Source organism: Akebia trifoliata, chromosome 10, assembly GCF_017979445.1.
Source record: "Akebia trifoliata isolate Shusen 1 chromosome 10, ASM1797944v1, whole genome shotgun sequence".
Lineage (NCBI taxonomy): Eukaryota > Viridiplantae > Streptophyta > Magnoliopsida > Ranunculales > Lardizabalaceae > Akebia > Akebia trifoliata.
The window spans coordinates 3,124,070-3,145,444 of record NC_141384.1 but is presented as its reverse complement, the minus strand read 5'-3'; the positions used below and the strand labels follow the sequence as shown (position 1 = coordinate 3,145,444).

Sequence of the window (21,375 nt, the reverse complement as noted above, 5' to 3'; positions counted from 1 at the left end):
CAAATAAGTATGGACTCACCTAAATTCAGCAAATGTTTGAAAACCTAAATTCAGCAAAAATGCCTCTAATGTTTCATCTTCTCACCTTCACTACAAAAATTTGGCAGATTAAAAACCAAGTACAGGGCTTCAAGAGGTGCCAATGGCACAAGGAATGCATGGAGGATCTTTGTATTGCTCCTTGGGAGTAATCAGCTCCAAGCACTCGTCATGAAAGGTGTGGCCACATGACAGAACCGCGACTGCTGGAGGAATTGAAGGCTCAGATACAGGACCCTTCGGCTCGTACCTAAGATTCCTCTTGCATAAAAAGCAATTCTCTTTGATGGAAAAATGTCCTGCGACACCTGCAAATCGAATTCATCTTATAACCAATTAGCCCAGAAATTATGATGATGTGATAACGATATTAAATTCACCCAGAACCATCGTGTCACTCATGATGAGAATTGGTTCCATGCACGTGTGGCACACTTGATCCCATCCAGCTCAGGGATCAAATTTTGCATCAATAAGATGGTTATGGTCACAGTCATCAGGAAAGAGTAAATTTTGATTTGTAGCCAATCCCAGGGATTTGGCTTATCATTGGGATATTCCAGTTTGATAACCATCACTATTAGGGGTGCAACTTGGTTCGGTTTGGAGCCAAATAAAAATTGAACTGACCTAGATCGGTTCCACCAAACAAGAGCCAGAATCGAACTGTAGAACCGAACCAAACCGAACTTCTATGGGTAGCCAATATCCTATGAGTTTGCTTGGGAGAAACATAATATAAAGAAATCAATCATCCTCCATCTTCCTTCATGCTCCAATCCATAATAAATTAAATTTATTTATTTTATAAGGGTTTGTTTCTATACAAGCCTTGTCCAAACTGAACCAAACCAGCCCAAATCAACCAGTCTGGTGCGATATTTCTTTTCTCGTTCATAATTCATGGTAAGGAAGATGTAGGCCCATTTGAAAATCTGTAGAGAAATGTTTAAAACAAGAGAAGCCTCTAGACATACCTGACCATTTGAGATGATAGACGGCATTAGCCTGGGCAGGGGATGGGGAAGATGGTTTTATGGAAGGTTGAGGAGTTGTCTTTGGGCGAACTTCAGAAGTTTGAGTAAGACCACCCCCTCCTGCAACAGGAATTGGTATACCTGCAAGTCATCATGGTAACACTCATTAAAGGTTGCATTTGGAATTGGAAGTTAGTGAGAAATGAGTGGTGGATAAAGATACCAAGAGTAGTAGATGGTCCGAGAAGAACTTTAGCAGGTTGAGCACCTTTATGACCTCGTTTCCCTGCAATCAAAATCATTACCACGCTATTACAGAGCTGCATGAGATCATGATTAAACAGACATGAAGTTTCCCTGGCAATAAGAACCCCACCAGGGTAAGTTTAAACTTAGTGGTTCCAACGAGTAATAAATTTTATGTGAAATATTCAATAGATGGGAAAAGAATTACTTTTCCACTAGTTGATTGTTGAAATTGTATAATCAATAGATCTAGAGTCTAGATCTGATATCGATAATTGCGTTACCTTCTACAGAAAATGGAACTATTGGTAAGCCGAGCCTTGATAAGCTCCTCAGGTCAAGTGTTCGAAACCCCACGAAGCAAAGAATTCCGGTTGACCCTTGACTCAACCAGTTGCACGTAGGACTTTCCAAGGGGGCGGTGCATGTGACCATGGGATTAGTCTCATCCGAAGGGTGGGGATACCCACAATAAGCAAAAAAGAAAAGAAAAAGGTATGGGTCAAAAAGGATCTACTAGGGCATGACGGCACACACAGAGTCCAAGTCCCAGAATTTCTGATTCTTGATTTTGATTCAAAAACTTTGGCAGCACTGGGATACACTTTTGGGATAATACATGGATTTTAGAAGGTGAGTTGTCTGACCTTTGCAGGGGATATAAGGCATGCCTTCCTTGGCCGGCAGTGCTTGTTTACCCTTATCCAGTAGATCGAGATCTTTAGTAGCTTGAGCAACAGCATCATTAGCTGGAACAGGATGGCCTGCAAGTATAGTTCATAAGGTTTTACTCCAATGACGAGTCTTACCACTTGAAAAACAGAATTACATAAAACAAGTATTACAAACTTAATACATAATTGTTTCATTTAGCTTAAGAAATATCAAGAATAGGATATAATGAAGTCTGATTCGAATCCTTGTTAGTTGTTATTAGGCTACTACATAGAAACTGATATAAGATACTCAATCAATCAACACCATCCCTAAGATTACCCTGTACATTAAGGGATGGGAGGAAATTTATCATAATTAGAATTATCACTTTGTTTCTTTTATTAAGTCTCCCCCTATAGGTTGAGTCTTAAATGGGTATTGCTGAGATGAAAAGTAGAGTTTTTCAGCTCAAAATGCTCCAATGTTTAATCCAATTCAATTGAAGAGTGGTGTCTATTGAAACTAATCCAATTCAAATCATGTCTTCAGATGAACATAACTTAAGTATTTTTTCAAACAAGTGATAGAAGTTGATCCAGAATATAAATTACAAATATACAAAACCACCTTAAATAATGTAGCCAATCCAAGGGATGGCTCAACATTGGGATAGTCTAGATTGATAACCATTATATATATATATGGAGACCATTCAAGGGACAAAAATTTTGACGCGTTTCAGAAATATGTGTTAAAAGTTTCAGAATGGTTTTTTTGGGAGGATGATATCTATGGTGAGGAGATCATCCTCACAAAAAATCAGCCCATTCCGAAACTTCTAACTCCAGTTTTACAAGGTGAAGAATCATGGACCGTCAATTATTTGTAAATCACTTTTGATGGGATTAGAAGTTTCAGAATGGGCTTATTTTTTGTGAGGATGATCCCCTCACCCACAGAGATCATCCTCACAAATAATCAGTCAATTCTGAAACTTGTAACCCATATTTCCAAACATGTCAATTTTTTTTGTCCCTTGAACGGTCCCCTAGGGAAAGAAACCTCGATTTTTCATGATTCATGATAAGGAAGATGTAAGCCTATTTTGAAAATCTGTTGAGAAATGTTCAAAAGAAGAGAAGCCTCTAGACATACCTGACCATTTGAGATGATAGACGGCATTAGTCTGGGCAGGGGATGGGGAAGATGGTTTTATGGAAGGTTGAGGAGTTGTCTTTGGGCTTGGAATGCGGAGAGTAGTTGGAGTGGATAAGGCCTTAGTAAGTCCATCCCCTCCTGCAACACAAACTGGTTTACCTTCACAGTCGATCAATGATAACTCATTAAAAGTGTGCATTTGGAACAGGAAGTTAGTGAGAAATGGGTTGGTAGATAAAGATACCCATAGTAGTAGATGGTCCAAGAAGAACTTTAGCAGGTTGAGCACCTTTACGACCTCGTTTCCCTGCAATCAATAATTACAACGTTATTAGAGCTGCACGAGATCATGATTAAAAAGACATGAAGTTTCTCTGGCAATAAGAACTGAACCAAAGGAAGTTTAAACTCAGTGGTTCCTACAAGTTGTGAAATATTTGATAGATGTGAAAAGAATTACTTTTCCACATGTTCTCAGTCTCTATGAAGTTGGACTTCCTTTTTGGTATAGTTAAAAAATGATCTACTTGGGCACGACGGCACAAACGAGTCCAAGTCCGAGAATTTCTGATTCTTGATTTTGATCCAAAAACTTGGCAGCACTGGGATGTTCTTTCGGGATATTACGTGAGGATTTCAGAAAGTGAGTTGTCTGACCTTTTCGAGGGATATAAGTCATGTCTTCCTTGGCTGGTAGTGCTTGGTTACCCTCATCCGATCGATCAAAATCTTTAGCAGCTCGACCAACACTAGCATCATTAGCTGGAACAGGATGGCCTGAGAGTAAAGTTAAATGGGTATTACTGAGATGACAAGTAGAGTTTTTCAGCTATAAATGCTCCAATGGTTAATCCAATTCAATTAGAGAGTGGTGTTCATTTAAATTTAAACTAATCCAATTCAAATCATGCCGTCAGATGAACATGACTTATTATGTATTTTCTTTTCAAACAAGTGATCAGAAGTTAACCCAGAAAATAGATTACATTACAAATTACAATTACAAATATACAAAAGCAAGATGATGAAATTTCTTAAGACCATTGAAATGACCATAAACACTGTTTAGAAAGATTTTACCATCTTTAAAAACAGGCTTACCAATAAAATAAATAAAAAGATTTTACAAGCTTTCTAAAATGAGAAGGGTGGGCCAGTAATGTCTTCTCTTCCAGGAAAAGATTTCTGTGGGCTATTCTTCCCTTGGTTATTGCTTGGGGGGTGTGGAACGAGAGAAATAACAGGGTGTTTAACAATAGAATGAGAAGCTCTCACGGCTTATTCTTGGAGATCTTGGGCTTATTATATCTTTGGGCGAAGCAGAACATCGACTTCAAGGGGATCACTTTTGATGATTTTGTTTTTAGATGGAACTCTTTATGTAGTCTTTGATGCTTTATTCTCTTTTTGGTTTGTTGCTCTCTTAGAGGCTTCCTCGGCCTCTTTGTACTTAATTTTCTTTCATTTAATATATTACACTTATCAAAAAAAAACAATCAATCAAAGGAGAAACCTTACGCTTCTATGGAAGCACGAGAGGATTACGTTGGGATGGCATCTGGTGTCAAAAAAAAAAAAAAAAACCTTTGCGACCTCCTTCAATGTAGATTGAGGAGGATATGGTTCATAGCATTAGAGTTTGATGGTTAAAGTGAAAGTACGCTTCTAGAACGCTGGGATTAACGCATCCCAAAAAAAGTGAAAAACGAGAATTTTATAAGACAACAACAGTTAGACCAATTTATGAAGCTGAATGTCGGCAACAGAGTTGTAAAGATATCTCAACGTAGATTGACATATCTGGTGTCAAAAAAAAACCTTTGTGACCTCCTTCAATGCAGATTGAGGAGGATATGGTCCATAGCATTAGAGTTTGATGGTTAAAGTGAAAGTACGCTTCTAGAACGCTGGGATTAACACATCCCAAAAAAAAGTGAAAAACGAGAATTTTATAAGACAAGAACAGTTAGACCAATTTATGAAGCTGAATGTTGGCAACAGAGTTGTAAAGATATCTCAATGTAGATTGAGATATCTGGTGTCACAAAAAAAAAAAAACTTTTGTGACCTCCTTCAATGTAGATTGAGGAGGATATGGTCCATATCATTAGAGTTTGATGGTTAAAGTGAAAGTACCCTTCTAGAACGCTGGGATTAACACATCCCAAAAAAGTGAAAAACGAGAATTTTATAAGACAACAACAGTTAGAACCAATTTATGAAGCTGAATGTTGGCAACAGAGTTGTAAAGATATCTCAACAATGCCTTGCCATTACAAAGTAGGGAGTTTTCAACGCCAGATTGCAATAGAAAACTCCAGGAAGTTAATAAAGTTAAAGTTTCAACAAATATTCCAAGGATTTTAGATTCTGATGTCAGTTCAGGAAGGGAAATATCAATAAGGCCGATGGTAAGTACGCTGAAAAAAAGAGCAAATAGTTAATGGAGTAAAAGTGAGGTTTGTGCTTTGGTCTCGTCAAGTGCATTGAGTTGAAAAGTAATGGGTCAGGATCCGTTGACTCATGAAGAATGACTCATGGAAAAAAAAAGTCCAATGGTTGAGATTTAACCCCGAGATAAGTATTTCAGAGATGTGTGTTTTCGAGATACATATAAATCTCAACCATTGGATTTCGTGTTTACACTGTTGGGATCATGTGTTTTTTCCATGAATCATTCTTCATGAGTGGCCAGAACCCAACCCAAAACTAATATATATTTACTACAACAAAATCAGCCAACACTGACAGAAGATGTCAAGACACAGCATTTTCAGCATCTAAACTCAGAAACAAGCTATTAAGTTGAAGAAAAATAAAACATGCCAGTGAGATGCCATCTTGCTGAGTTAGTTAATAAAGGTTTCAAAATCTTATTCACCGGCAAACCAGCTTGCTTACACAAATCAACCAGGAAAAATCGGGGAAACAAAAGGCTAGAGAATCCTCCACATACCTGATTGATTTTGGTCAAAGGTGCTTCCTACTGTACCAACAAACCGAGAATCCATGGAAGAAAAGGTTGGGAAACTCAAGGCATTATTCAGATAACCTTGTTGCAGTTGGGTGGGAACAGATTCGTAGGAAATCCCAGTCATGATATTAGGTGTCAGTGCTTCCCCAGACAGACCAGCTTGCTCATTAGCAAGAAAACCAGCTTGAATGCTATTGAATGGTCTTGAAGTAACATTTGAATATCCATGAAAGCCCCTATAAGGAGCTACAGTCCCATATCTTATATCTCTGTAACCTCCAAGCCCTAAAATCCCGTCACTTGGGTTGGGGTAATAATATGGTTGGGTGCCAATGAACCTGCCATTATTATTTGAAATCCCTTCCACTAAGACATTTGATTGAAATCCGGAAACTGTATTAATTCCAAATCCAGGGTTCAAAGAACTTCCATCAATCTGCTCAGGACTACAAAGGCTGTGGTTGGATTGAACTTCACCTGTCATGACATCATTAGAAATCATTGATTCCCCAGGATTATGAGATTGGTGTACTTCCGGCATATGACCTCCAACGCTTACAAAATTTCTATCAATTGGTGGCCTATAAATTCTATTTAACCGGAGTGCATTAGATCTATTAGTACCAATCACTGTTCCACCCCGACTGTTCGGTCGAACTCTAGCAATTGCCGTACCTCCATTACGTATGGACCGTCTGTCAGTCGATTGACTCTGGAAGCTATTCGATAAGCTGACACCAGTTGTGGCATTATAATGAGCTCTAACACTGTTTTCATCACGCATGTTCCCACTATGATTAAATGAATTTCCAAAATTCATCGCGGTTGCATTCTGGGCGGCACCTTCATTATGGTACATTGAAGAAGAAACTGCGGGTTGGTTCTCCATGGGATTGGAATCATTGTTCTCCATTGAAAGATCCACTTTTTGAATTTTGAGAACACTTAAAAGAGTTTCTCAGTAAATATCTCTCTCTCCTTGAAAAAAAGACGGAAATGGCTGAAATAATATGGGGAATTCAAAACCAATAGTCTTATGTGAATTTGTCAAATTCAAGCTGTTTCAATATTGATATTGACCTGCAACAAGTTTCCAGACACACATGTTTAGGAGTTCCAATTGTACACCAAAATCTCCTGACTCCATTGTTGTAAACAAAATTTAACATACATTATACCAATTATTAGATTAATCAATCCTCGAATTTCTAAAAGGAAAAACTTTGAAGATGGATACGAATGTAGCAAGAAATATTTTATTTCTAGTTGGTTAAAAAGGGAATTCAGATGTCAAAAGATATGTTGGCCAATCTGCCTGATTCTTTCACCAAACTTTCTATTACTTCATTTTGCTTAGCTAGTTTAGAAACTAATTATATGACCACTTGCAAAGAGTTTGGGTAGATAAAGTTCAAATATTTATATATATAAAATAAAACACAACGGTAAACCCCACTCCTTTGTCACAAGATTTATACCCTATAAACAACTAATTTCGAGGACGGTTGTCCCTCTTCCTTTATCTTCTCTCTTCTTCCCCTTCCCAAGAATACCCTCAATTCCATTTTCTTTTCTCTTCTATACCTTTCCAAAAACACCCTTACAACTTTCTATATTGCTTTTCCCCGTTTCCAACAATACCCTTACAACTTTCTATATTGTTTCTCTTTCTTCCTCACGAGTTCTTGTGAAGGACCAAAACACCACAAAAGTTCAATTATATATATATATATTTCTAGTTTGGGTAGAAAAAGTCACTGCTACCAATCATCAAAATGAATTTCATAATTCCAATAATAATAACAATAATATTAAAGACTAAAACCTCACCAAAGTAGCTGCTTCCAATCATAAATAATAAAAAAATGAACCTTATAAATTCCAACGATGATGACAGTAATAATATTTAGAACCAATCCATCATACTCCACATTTGAGGCACCAATTCTATCGTCTGGATTGATGAACTAGGTCAATGAAACCGATGTACCTCGAGTCCATCAAATATTTCTCATTGTTATTCTGATTTCTTTTATTTAGTTTCAGAACTAATGAGGATCGGGTTTCCTAAATTCTAGCCAATTAAGTTGTCAAACCAAAGGGAAGATACCGTCCAAAAAAAAAAAAACTAAGCAAAGATTGAAGACATTAGAGATATCTTAAACTAATACAATGTAGAAAGATAAAAAGGTCATTCAAACAAGTAGAAATTCAAGGTACAGTGCATAGAACCCTAAAATTTTCTAACCCATAGAGATCGCAGTCGAGATTTCTAATAAATTTTTTTCTACTTTCGATCTAAAAAACAATAACAAATGCTCAAAAGATTCAAACAAGGCACAATAATGATCCAAATACAAGAGACATGATACAAAGAAATTTACAAAACTAAAGATTCTATAACGAAATGAAATCCTAAACAAATCAAGATGATAATCTCAAGATTCAAACACTAAAAAAATCTATAAAAAAAACAAAGTACAAATCGAATCAGTCCAGAAAAGACTTATTGAAATCAGCAAGAATCATAGAAGATTGAAGAATTTAAATCAGATTAATTAAATTATGTGTCAAATTCAAACAAAAAGTTTGAGATTTTAAGAGATTATTACCGGAGAAACAGCTTCAGAGAGAGACAGAGATTTGGGTTTTTAAGCTCTAGGGCTTGGGTTTTTAAAGGGTTTGGTGTGGGGCCAGAAGTCTTGCCACGTGGAAATTAATTAGCAGGTACGTACTTTTGTGACAGTTTTCTTCCACGTAGGATGCGACGCATCGTTCCAAGAAATTTAAGAGATAGATGAGAGTTTAGATCCTGTACTTCAACGTACCAAACTTTATGTCCTCTTTGTGACACGTGGAAAGTTAGTATAAAAAGTGTTTTGATTGATTATTTATAACCGTTTATCATTAGTCTTTATGAGTCATGATAAACCGACACACTAAAACATAGCGGTCTGTACGAGATTGACGTGACAAGTGCACATAATCATAGATTTTTCTTTGAGATACACAAGAAAAAAGATCTACCATTACCAAATAAGTTTTCATGCATCAATTTACCATTAGTCAAATAAAGACTAACTAACTAGGGTTGGCAATGGGTCAGATAATATCCACTTATCTGATTCATCTTATCCGAGATATTTGAATATGGGTACAAATTTTTTATCCGATTAAGAATTCGGGTATATTTATTCGTAATTATTTTTATGCAAACATTTTTAGGGTTGGATATAGATATACATCCTATCTGATTGAATATCTATTTATTCGAGTTTAGAATAATAAATTCAAAATAAAATATATGTATAACCTAAAATGAAGGTTTTTTCACAATGAGTTATATATATTTGACATGGCTATCCCTTTGAAATTTGGGTAAAAGTCAGATACAAATATCCTTTAAAAAGTGGATAAATAATTAGATATGGATATCCTTAGAATAAGTGGGTAAAAAAACGGACATGGATAATCGGATATAGACTTGGATAAGGATATAGAAATAACTTTATCCAATCCACACCGACCCATTGCCAACCCTAATCTTAACAACAATCGTGAAAAACTAACTCGAAAAAATTCACTCAATTGACATGACATGTGCACATAACCATAGATTTTTTTTTCTTAAGATACACAAGGAAAAATTTCTACATAATCTATAATTGATGGCCTAGATTCTATCTTATAATCAAGAGGATTAGTAAAAACTAATGATAAAAATGATGATTTAAGCATACCCCTCATGTTTTTCTGTATATTAGAAATACCTCCCTATGTTTTGATAGGGACGACACGCCTCCCTTGACCACTTCTAAATAGACTATTGGGAAAAGACTCAAATGCCCTCATTTTTCATTTCTAGTAAAAAAAAAAATTAGATTTTTTTTTCCAAAACCAGTGGTCATCTTCAATCTCTTTTGATAAAAAAAAAAAAAAAATCAACCTTCATCATCAACCTTAAGATTCTATTTACTTAAAGTCTTCAACCTTCAAATCTCAAGTCAAGATATGATTGGTAAGAAAATATTTAGAAGGAAAAAAAAATCGAATTGAAAAATCAAGGTTTTCTGCGAAGGAGGCAATGTAGAAAATGATCGATGAAGATAAAGTTAAATAGATTTGACTATAGAGATCAAAGATGACTGATTTTGAGAAGAAAAAGCAAATAAGATTTTTGGCGAAATTGGAAACAATGGGATTTTGGGTAGAAAAATCTAGGGTTTTTTAAAACGGGTTAGTTCTAAGTTGAAATTGATTAATTTGAAGATAAAGTTGAGTAGATAGAGTATGGAGGTTGCAGGGTTTAAAAAAGATTGGTCTTAAAGAAAAAATATGGGTATTTGACTTGATGAGGTCGAATGTGAGGGCATTTGAGTCTTTTTCTTTTTTGTTAGTCTATTTAAAAGATTGAGGTCAAGGGAGATATATCATCAATTTCAAAACATAAGGGGTATCTCTAATAATCAACAAAAGTGGGGGGATATCTAAATCACCCAAAAACCCCATAAAGAAAAATGCAATCTCAACCATTGAAACACGAAATCAAACCTAATCTTATATTTAAAGGAGGTAAACTTAATATCGTCAATTTTGTAGGGTATTACTAAAATTGTCTTCTTTGTTTAGTGATTGTGACAGCGCCCTCTATGTTTCGATGAATATTTGAGATATCCTGTTTTCAAACTAACAACATGAACCCCTTGACCTGGGTCATTCCCCATAGAGTATTTGAAAATTATCTAAATGCCCTCATTTCAATCTCTAGTCATTAAAAAATAATAATAATAATAAATAACAAAAAAAAAATCAATTAATAGAGAACAATTGTTAAAACAGTATTTTATAAACTTGAAATTCTAAAAAATATTCCTTTAAAAAATATATAAAATCATTTCATTTATAAAAAGAGGAAAAAAACTATCCTTCATCATTATGTCACCCCTCATTTTTTTTAAAAGAAATATTTCAAGAACTTTATCATTAAGAAATAGAAAAAAAGATAAAAATTTATCTTTATTAAAATGCTTGTCTTTCTCTTTTTCTTTGAAAAAAAAATTACTTTATTAAAAGATAAGTCATGTCTGAATCTCTTTCCACCTTGGAAAAATAAAAACGTATTTTATTAATTTAGAATTATAATATCAAATTACTACATCCAGCTTTGAGGTTAATTGTTATTTTCTCTCTTTCCTCAAAAATTTATCTTTGTTTAAAGGCTTATCTTTCTCTTTTTCTTTGAAAAAAATTTACTTTCTTACAAGATAAGTCATGTCTGAATCTCTTTCCACTTTGGAAAATTAAAAAAGTATTTTATTAATTTAGAATTATAATATTAAATTACTACATCGACCGTTGAGGTTAACTTTTATTTTGATTAATGCTAAGTGATCTCAAAATTGGACCTCACATAGCACAACCTGGTGTGAAAGTATATGGAACCATAGTTGTTTCCTCAAGATACAATTAAAAAAGTATCTATGGTTCTTATCCACTTTTACGTCAAGATGTGCGATATGAAGTCCAATCTTGAGGTCACCCTAGCACGACTCATTTATTTTCACTTTTTTTCTCAAGATTAATGTGAAGTGACCTTAGTGGGGGATACATGGGAGATATCTTGACATAGTGGCTCGTGCATGCCTGTAGATGTGTTTTCTCCGAAATACGAGTAAAACGGATCTACGGGCCTGTTGAAGTCACCCAACTCTTTCTCAAACATCGTTAGGCTGTATTCCTCTCGCAAGTACATAAACTCTCAAACCCCAATTCTCCCCTCAATAATATATTCGAAATTTTGAGGATGGTAGGAAGTTATGAATGAATTGAATCATTTAACGTTATATTTATATAAATCCCCAAACAAGGCTACAAATAGATTTTCCACTTTGCTTCAACTAGAAAGTTCAGACCAAATTGGAAAGAGTCGTGCTCGAGTGACCCCAAGTTGGAATCTCATATCACACTTTTTGACATGAAAGTGAATAGGGATCATAAATGTTTTTTCACTTGTATCTCGATGAAAAGCATCTATGGTTCCCATACACTTTCTCATCAAGAAGTGTGATATGAGATTCCAGCCTGAGGTCACTTCAGCATTATTCAATTGGAAAATATCATATGCCATCACTCCACCTATGAATGGCCTATGGAACCAGATAGCACTGGTCATTAAGGAGGAATTGTTGATCAAGCCACGCATTTTTTCAATCAAGTTCAATGTTGAGCTCAATAGTGCTCGGAAGGTAGGGGTTGAGGAGTAAGGATGGCAATTTTGCCATGTCGCGCCAGTGTCCCACCTCAACCTGTCCTTATAGGATCGGATGTTCACTATTTTAAACAATTTTGGAATAGTTTCAGTATTGAAAATGAAAAATCAAGTCAGTTTCAAGGCGGGGATGATTTTGATATACCTCAACCCATTAACCCACCATGCCCCGTCCCGATATATATTAGAGTTATTTTCAAGAACTATCACTTAGTCTAGTGGTAAGGTATGTGAAAAATTATTCTCATGTTCTGAATTCAAACCTCCACCCATACGATTTTTACTTATTAACATTATAGATGAACAAGGCGGGGATGAATAAAAAAAATCAGACCCCCACCCATACAATTTTTTACTTATTAACGGCATAGATGAACAGGGTGGGGATGAATTAAAAAAATCAACATTTTTTACTTATTAACATCATAGATGAACGGGTGGGGATGGATCAAAAAAATCAGACCCACACCCATACAATTTTTTACTTATTAACATCATAAATGAGCGGCATGGGGATGGGTAAAAAAAATCAGACTTGAATCAGGTTCAAGGCAATCAATTACAATCAGGACCGGGGATAATTATAACTAAATTCGTCCCGAACCCACCCCATTACCATCCTTATTGAGGGGTAGAGCCCCCAAATCAAAATTTCCAAAGGGTGGTTATGTAATTTTATGTAAACTTAAGCTTTTAGGGATACATATATAATAGCTTCTATGAGAGAAAAACTATACTTTCTTTAGGACTTGAAGCATAGTGATTCAGTGCGACTTCGTGTGTTTTTTTTTTCTCCCTATTTTAGGGTTTTCCACGTAAATCCTGTGTTGTGATTGATTTTTCTTATTCGTTCACTTCAATTATTTTGCATCCCGGGTTAAAGGTGAGAGTTTCCGCAACTTGATTTACCTCACAGCCAACATCAGCCCTCATTAAACACTTGTGTACACCCAAAATAAAGAAGACAAGCTCATGATCACACACGGACTGGGTGCTCGAGATGAGCTTCAAATGGTGAGCTTTTAATCAAACAGCAGTACTGAACAAGCACGCACGAACGCATACATTGAAATTCACAACAATTGAACTCAAGTGTAACACTTCATTTCAACAATTAAATATCTCTACCGCAGAAACATTGGGACTATTTTTGAACTCAAGCACAAGATCAACAACCTACAGGTGTATCTTCAAATACAATACCAACCTATAAAGAGCAGCACATATTCAGTTGTTTCTAACACCCATCAATGCTTTGGTAAGCTTCGAACAATAAACAAAATACATACCTAAAACAAAATATACTGATAGGCCGTACGGTCGCCATCCATGTCAGACTAAATTGGACGGCCATTGTTGTTGAATATACATGCAGGTGAGAGAAACGGAAATTGTTTTGTTGTTCATTTTCACAAACTTAAAATCACAATTCAAGCCAAGCTACAACTTCCATCAGCTATACTTTTTATATCTTTCCTTTCTTACGGTGGCGTGAGGTTATTAATTAATGAGTGGAGGGCAACGCCAATTTCTTGAGGTGATGGTACGTACGCTGCTTAATCCACTGTCGATCATAAGGAAGGTAAGCCTGAATTGAGTGATCATAACTGCAAATTCATAACAAAGTATATTCGTTATCAGTTGCAACATCTCTGCCTCAGTTTTTTTTTTATTTTCTAAAGGTATTTTAGAAAAACCCCCTGTTAAATTGATCATATTAGGTTTACCCCCTTGCAAAATGCAAGATTATGTTTTACCCCCCTTGACCGTAAGTCGAGGTTGCTTTTTCTTGATGATTTAACAGTGAAATTTTGATTTAGTAATTTAAGTATTCGTAGAGCATTTCAAAAAAATATATATATATATATATATCAAAATTTCACTGTTAAATCATCAAGAAAATGCAACATTGACTCGGTCAAGGCGGTTAAACCTAATTTTGGATTTTGCAAGGGGATAAACCTAAGTAATATCAACAATTTGACAGGAGGTATTTCTAAAATACCCTTAAAAAAGGATGGGTCACTCTCATGGGTTGTAACAGCATAGCTGTGAATATCACACATGGAACACCAAGGGCAAGAGATTGATGGGAAAAGTAAATCACCTCTAATTATCATTGAATTCATTTAAACAATGGATGATACATACACTAATGCACTCAAGTCAGCAAGGCCATCGATGAAATTGTAGAGATCCGCAATGTCGTAATTGATGTTACGTACAGCTGGATTGAGTTCCTTAAGCTTCCTCTCGTACAGTCCACAGACACCTTCACATGCCAGAAAACATCATCATCTTCAAAGCCTTGCATATCCCAATGATTTGGGGCCGGAAACATCTCATACTTCTAATAAACTGCTGACTTAGACAGAGAAGACAAATATATTTGCGTGTTTGTGTTCACCGGTGAAAAGTAAAGCTTAGTCAAAACCAAATCCAACCCTTTAAGCTGACTTGCAGGTTTCCAGACCTGCCACTACTACAGGACAGGTACCGGCAATAGAAGCCTTCAGGAGAGATTCAAAACGACATGGTATGCTAGACAAGCTTTCAGACAAAACTGAAATGCCTGGACTAAGGATACCATATGGTTTTATATTGAAGGATGGAATCAAGGAGAACTACAAAAGACTACACGAAGGTATTTGAGATGAGAATAGAGTTAACTCCTAACGTATAATGTCCTTCAATGATATGAATGATCTTGAGGCCACCATGTCCCAAGAACTGGTATCCAGCTTTATCTTATGAGAAAACAAGAATGGAACCAGACCCAGATGTTCTCCTGAGATTATGATGTACCCCTAATAAGCATTAGGTCATTTATCAGTTATTAAGGATCCATATATTTCCTGAGAAATATAAATACAGACACAATTAAGAGATTGTACATCATACCGTCCATAGCCTGAGTTATGGATTCATAATCCATAAACGTTCTAGTTGCTCTGTTCTGAGATGTTTGCATCAGGATAATAGTGTGCCTGTTAGACTGCATAAGATAAATATAAATTAAAAAAAAAAGAAGATAATTAGTCAGCAGATGAACCAAATAAATATAACAAATTTCAGATTAGTTGTTTATATGTCACAATGTTAAATGTGATAGACCATCCATAATTTATTAACTAGAAGATCTGCACTACGGAAGAACTTCCTTCATTTAAGAGTTTTAGTTTCACCAACCCGAACTTGCTTTGAGGGGCAAATTAACTGAATCCAGGAAAGTACCAGACACAGTAGAAACATGAAATGCTTTTGATTGATGCTTGAGCTGTGGAGCTGGCATGATTTTTTGTTCTGTTTGTTTTGATGAGCAAAGGATTCATTATTAAAAGCAAGGTCAGCCGAGATGACCAACCATGCGCAACCAAATTGTCACAAAGCTGTTGAAGTTTGTTAAACAAGGGCACTTTTAGCCATCACAAGTCTCCACATTCAAGCCATTAAAGGTGATTATGAAGTTAATCAAAATACTTCTGGTATTTGTCGATGACTGCCATGAAATACAATCTTTTGCTGATAAAGAAGTTAGAGAGGAACCTTCCACGTATGTTTGACTAGCACCAGGAACTGAAACACTAAAGGTTCTGGAATTGTCATGAAAGGGATAAGCATGGGCAGTTATCAATGTGCTGACACTTTACAAATTAATGGTTTACATAGTGATGAAAACATTAAACATTTCCAGGGAAGCAATAACGACCTCGATAACTGATAAAACTTTTGGGAATCTAAACCTAGTCCCAATATGGTGCTTTAAGTCAAAAACTTCAGGCACATAAACCTTACTGGATGCAGGATTCAAACATATGGGATTGTTTCGAGTACCAATTCACTCAAAAGATTACATGATCATAAGTCGCGGATTCTACTAACATTTACGAAAAGGCATAGTGGGCTAAATTACAAAGATTAGCAATGGTGAACAAATGCCATAAGACGAGTGTAACAAAGATGAGGATGCTGCCTATAAGGAAAAAAGAAATACAGAGATGAGAATGTTGAGATAGATGAGTAGAAAAACTAGGAAAGACAGTTAGAAATGAACGCATTTGAGAGAATCTAGGAATAGACTCAATAGGAGATAAAATAATTTAAAATTGATTTAGATGGTTTGCAACCAGTGCTTTTAATATTATTTCTTTCACTAAGCAAAATAAAAAATAAAAAAATGAGATGGTTTGGGAATGAACAATGAAGACCAACGTTTACCCCAATAAGAAGTAATTTGGTGCAAGTTGAAGGTTATATTGTTATAAAAGGGTGAGATGGAAGCCTAAAGTAAATTGAGGTAATCAAGAATGATATGAAAAACATGCCTTGAAAAAGATATATCTCTAGACAGATTTAAATCGCTAAATCAAGTTAATCTTTTTGGTCCAAATGGTAGGAATAAGTATTAGACAGTGAAGATGATTACACAGAAATTTCATTCAAACTAAGATCCATAATCATTGTTACAGAGGAACTCATTCTCATACCCTTGTAGAACGACCATTTGAGACAACTGATTGTCTCGCCTACCGTGAGTATCATTGTGCCTTGCTTGGTAGAGAAGCTTGTGTTTCTCATCAAGTCTGTTCAAGTGATTGTATCATTAGCAAGTTAATTTTGTCGTTGGGTTTACAAATAGTTACCTTATTATCTAAAGACAGAAGTTCAATCTTTTTAGGGAAGCAAGATGACCATGAAAGATTGACAAGGGGCATCCTCATTGTGTTCTCTATGGTAGAGAAACTATATAAGTATCAATAAGATATTCAAAATTGTGTATCATCCAATAGAAGTCTTCAATTGTTAAAGCATTAGCTAAATCATTTTCCAAGTCCAATACAAATAAACCAAAAAGAACTATATTCATTAATAATCTTCTTGTGTTTTCCCTCTTTTTCTATAGTAGCATTGTTTTTTTCATTTATAGAGAATGCATACACACATTTCCTAAATATTTCTTGCTTGCTACACTTCCTTCTTCACCCCCTCCACTCCCCTTCATGTTGGTTATGTAGAAAAAATGTATTGATTAGGGACAGGTGTACTATTTCAACATATATTTCTTCAAGAGTAATGATTTCAAATTAAAAACAATAAACAAAAGAAGGAATAAACGATGCTTTGAGGAAGAGAGGCCCTTATAAGCAATAAGTACGTATATACACCACATCAAATCAAAGAATTAGCTAATACAACAAGGGAGAAAAAGAGTTCAACAAGAAAGAAAGAAAATATCCTGTCACCCAAAGAATCTCAATTGACCATTTTATTTCTTCATCATGAACAAGACGTAAAGAATCTTAAGCATTATATTTTTACCAGATTGTACAAAATGACTGATGAAGCTTGCAACGAGTTAGCCCATGCAGTCGCAGAAAGGGTGCAGTGGAAAAAGCATTCTACTCACTCTCTTTATTCGACAAGTGACAACATGAGTTGAGTACTGTTTTTTTCCCTAATCTAAAGAGTAGACCAGCAACTAACGAAAGCGCACCCTTTGGAACCATCATCTTTTCTGCAACCCTTATATACATGAAATTTAGTTTATTTTGGGAATAGTCACTTGGATTGATATTCATTTGAAAGTTTTAGCCAATAAAGTTGATCTTCAAGACTAGGGTGGATCAACCCACTACAAAACTTTTGGTAAAAAGCGAAGTCTTTCTCTTGTCTGGTTTGACGATTTGAACCCCCACCTTGTGAAGAACCTACTACCATACCAATTTTTATTTTATTTTTCATTTTATTTAATTTGATAAGTAGCACCCCATTGCTTATCATCATTATCTTTGTACCCAGTCAGGACAACAATGGTGTTTGTCAAGTTTGGTTTGGGCATGGGCGCGGGTTAGTGTTAATCAAGTTTGAGTTAAGCGAGGGATGATCCCCAACCCAGTCCAACCCAGGCAAGTTGCAGCCCTAGAAACCATACATCACAAACCGCTACCATTGTTAACATTTCCTGATAATTTCCACCTTCAATAGCATTTAGTCATCTTTTTCCCACTCAATCATTAGAACTAACACCCAACACAATTGCCAGCTCAGAGTCAATCTATACAATAAAATACAACGGTGGGTCCCACTCAACTATAGTTTTGTGGGGGATAAACACCCCACTCACCTACAATGTTGTGGGTCCACACTACCCTCCCCTTTCAACTTTATTGTCTTTCCTCTCCTCCCCACCCCATTTTTTCAATAATATCCCTCCAATTTTACTATCTTTCCTCTTTAACCCCCCTTTCAATAGTACCCCTTCTAATTTTCCATTTTTTTATTGGTAAAAAATTATTTCTTAAGGCGGTCAAGAAGACTGACAAAAAGAAATAATAAAAGAGATGTATAAATCAAGTACTCTCAATACTACAAACTGGTCCCATCTAACAACAAAATCTTCAAAAGATACGCCCCTAAACTCCTTAAAGACCTTGCACCAGGAGAACAACAAGCTCAAAATGGACATTACAATGTTATGATTCGAGTCACATCTTCCTTCGAAAGTGCGGTTGTTGCGCTCCAACCATATCCCCCAACAAATTGCGAAGGGAATGATGCCCCACAATATTCTCTTAGCACCACTAAAGGAATTACCCCACAAACCCCAAGACTTGAACATGTTAAGGATCGATGAAGGCATACACCCCACCACACCATAGAATCGAAGAAAGTGCTTCTAAATCTTGTTTGCCACGGTGCAATGAATCAAGACGTGGCTTGCAATTTCTTCACACCGTAAACATAGAAGACATATATTGTGAACCACTACTCCCCGTCTCATGCATTGGTCCATAGTTAAGATTCTACCCAAAGATGCACACCAAGTGAAGAAGGTCACTCTCGAAGGTATCCTTGGGCCCCAAATAGAAGAAGTGAGGAATGTTTGCAAATTTTGACCTACTAAATCAGAGTAGAAAGATTTCACTGTGAAAGCCCCTTCCTTTCCTCCTCTCAAGTCTTCAACTCCGGTCCTCAACTCCTTCCCCACCAAGCAATCAAGTAAAGGAGGCACCAATTCCACCTCCCAATCATAAAGGTTCCTCTTAAAACCGAAATCCCAAGCACACCCATCTCCCTCCCTCGAGATGAAAGAGACCACCGGTAATCCTTTTTTTCGGGACAAATCATAGAGCTCCACAAGTTTCCTCTATCACCCCTTTAACCCCAAAGATGATGCCCATGCCCGTGCCCCTTTACCCCCTTTCTGAATATACCTCTCCAACTTTATAATTTTTCCTCTTTTACCTTCTTAAGCACCATACCCCTCCAACTTTATTATTTTTCCATTTTTACCCCTTAACCCCAAAGATGATGGCCGTGCCGTGGGCAAGGTCGAACTCTAGTCCACTATAAATGTAGAATGTTACATAATAAACTACCTTTACCTCTTTTCCCATGTGATCTTGCCCTTATTTATAATAAATTGGAGTAAGTAAAATGTCAAATTGGTATGCAAGCCTGGTGTAATGAGTACAGTAAGTGAGCAATCAAATCAATAAGCATACCTAGGGTAATGGGTTGGCCTCAATTAAGTCATGTTCCATGCCTCGATTGTTTGAGTATCATCTTGGTCATGTCACGTTTTGATTGAAAATTGCAACATTTTGTACTTTTAGTGCATGAGATGCCTCTCAGCTCCCAGTAAGAGAGGTGTCTTTGAACTGACTTTTGACTCCGGTTTAGTCCCAGTAAGGTGGCTAAGCTGTCTTTGGACTTGGGAAGGAAAGCTGGGGATATAGCTGGCTAGGGTTTTGGGTCCCTAATGTACAAAACTTGAGAATGATCAAAACAATTCAGGTCTAATTGATATAAACAACCACTCTAATTTAACCTCACCTGTGAATCCCTTTCAAGATTCTAGGGTTTAGAAACTCAGATTAAAAATATAAAAATAAAAAAATTAGTTAAGCAACAAGAAGAGAAACAGAGATCGCTATTTCATGTTTAATCGATTTATAGATTCATATTTCTGTTATGTCCCTACAAATAACCCTAATTCGTACGAAATAGAACTGATTTAGTAAGAAAAGAAACCTAATTTCATCGAAATTAGCTGTAACGAAACCATTTTTACTAAAAATCAAGAAAGGGAAACATCATAATTATGAAACAATCACAAACAGCAAAGAAATCTGTAATGCAAGTGGTAGATGAAGAAAAAAAGAGAGAGAGTTACCATGTCAACAGATAGCCTTTGCAGGGAGTGGTTAGCTAATAGAGTCGCAGAGAGAGAGAGAGAGAGAGGCGAAGTCCACAGTCCACCTGAGACGCTGAAGACCTCACTAAGTTAAGGAGCTGAAATAGTGAAACCCTGCAAAGACAAAATAGACTTCAATCCCTACGAAGGCATCGTTTTCAAACGTGGATTTGAACCTCTTGTTGCCACCTCAGATGACAGACCATCCTCATATAAAAAATATTAGGTTAATTTCCGTGAATTTTTTAAGAGTAGCTATTACCACACCAACTCCACCAACTGATGTGCAATTCTTTGATGGTTTATATAGGAATTGATGTTGTATTAGTAAAAGTTGGTGTGGCAATAGCAGCTCTCTTTTCTATCGTGGGTACTTGGTTGACGTGTCAAGTGCACAGAATCATAAATCTTTTTCTTCGGGATGCACAAGAAAAATATCTACAGTTCTTTAGCACTTGCCACGTCAACCACATGTGTCAACGCATCATTTTACCATTAGTCTTCACAAAATGAATCACGTGTCAGGCCTAGGGACGTCATGCAATTGGTGGATCGAAAGCTTTGTAAAATCTTAAATTGACTTTTTCTTTGAATAAATGTATATTTATTTATTTTTATGTTTTTCTTATTTTGGAAAACAAACTATCATTGAGTATGAAAAAAGAAAATAGAGGGTAAAGGTTGACCTAAGAGATAATAGAGATAAGTTTCATTGGTGAGAGGGGAATATGGACGATCACTTGCTTTGGCCCTTAAATGACGACTCACTGATAAAAATGGGGTCGAGGAATAATCAATAAAGAGAGTGAAAGTTTTTCTTTTTTGATGGGATAAGTTGGTATTGAACCCACAACCTCAA

The 21,375-nt window shown here is 36.0% G+C and overlaps 2 protein-coding genes across 5 annotated transcripts; both read right to left on the bottom strand.

The window, feature by feature from the left end:
* Positions 1-48: 48 nt before the first annotated feature.
* LOC147392765 (uncharacterized) lies at positions 49-8,721 on the bottom strand. Of its 3 annotated transcripts, none has more exons than XM_086455369.1 (9): positions 8,664-8,721; positions 6,034-7,131; positions 3,735-3,854; positions 3,322-3,384; positions 3,075-3,236; positions 1,910-2,026; positions 1,240-1,302; positions 1,017-1,157; positions 49-347 (listed from the first exon to the last, which is right to left on the bottom strand). In XM_086455369.1, exons 2-9 carry the CDS (start codon positions 6,962-6,964, stop codon positions 130-132), a joined length of 1,815 nt encoding a protein of 604 aa, XP_086311495.1. In that variant the 5' UTR covers positions 6,965-7,131; positions 8,664-8,721; the 3' UTR covers positions 49-129. The 3 variants fall into 3 exon arrangements, with proteins under 3 accessions (XP_086311495.1, XP_086311496.1, XP_086311497.1); XM_086455370.1 differs by having other exon boundaries at positions 3,075-3,227; XM_086455371.1 differs by having other exon boundaries at positions 3,075-3,215.
* A 4,680-nt stretch (positions 8,722-13,401) lies between these two features.
* On the bottom strand, positions 13,402-20,648 carry ER (enhancer of rudimentary protein). Of its 2 annotated transcripts, none has more exons than XM_086456224.1 (4): positions 20,496-20,648; positions 15,221-15,314; positions 14,471-14,591; positions 13,402-13,926 (listed from the first exon to the last, which is right to left on the bottom strand). In XM_086456224.1, the coding sequence occupies exons 1-4, from the start codon at positions 20,496-20,498 to the stop codon at positions 13,824-13,826; spliced, it is 321 nt and encodes a 106-aa protein (XP_086312350.1). In that variant the 5' UTR covers positions 20,499-20,648; the 3' UTR covers positions 13,402-13,823. The 2 variants fall into 2 exon arrangements, with proteins under 2 accessions (XP_086312350.1, XP_086312349.1); XM_086456223.1 differs by lacking the exon at positions 20,496-20,648 and adding an exon at positions 16,963-17,055.
* Positions 20,649-21,375: the final 727 nt, after the last annotated feature.

Excerpts from the sequence above, each read along its gene's own strand:
- LOC147392765 (XM_086455369.1), bottom strand. The coding sequence starts at position 6,964 with ATGGAGAACAATGATTCCAATCCCATGGAGAACCAACCCGCAGTTTCT. Across the intron at positions 3,237-3,321 it reads TGGACCATCTACTACTATGG|GTAAACCAGTTTGTGTTGCA; the intron begins GTATCTTTATCT and ends TCGACTGTGAAG. Across the intron at positions 1,303-1,909 it reads GCCTTATATCCCCTGCAAAG|GGAAACGAGGTCATAAAGGT; the intron begins GTCAGACAACTC and ends TTTTGATTGCAG.
- ER (XM_086456223.1), bottom strand. The coding sequence starts at position 17,040 with ATGAGGATGCCCCTTGTCAATCTTTCATGGTCATCTTGCTTCCCTAAA. Across the intron at positions 14,592-15,220 it reads CATAACTCAGGCTATGGACG|GTGTCTGTGGACTGTACGAG; the intron begins GTATGATGTACA and ends TGGCATGTGAAG. Across the intron at positions 13,927-14,470 it reads GCTGACTTGAGTGCATTAGT|TTATGATCACTCAATTCAGG; the intron begins GTATGTATCATC and ends ATGAATTTGCAG.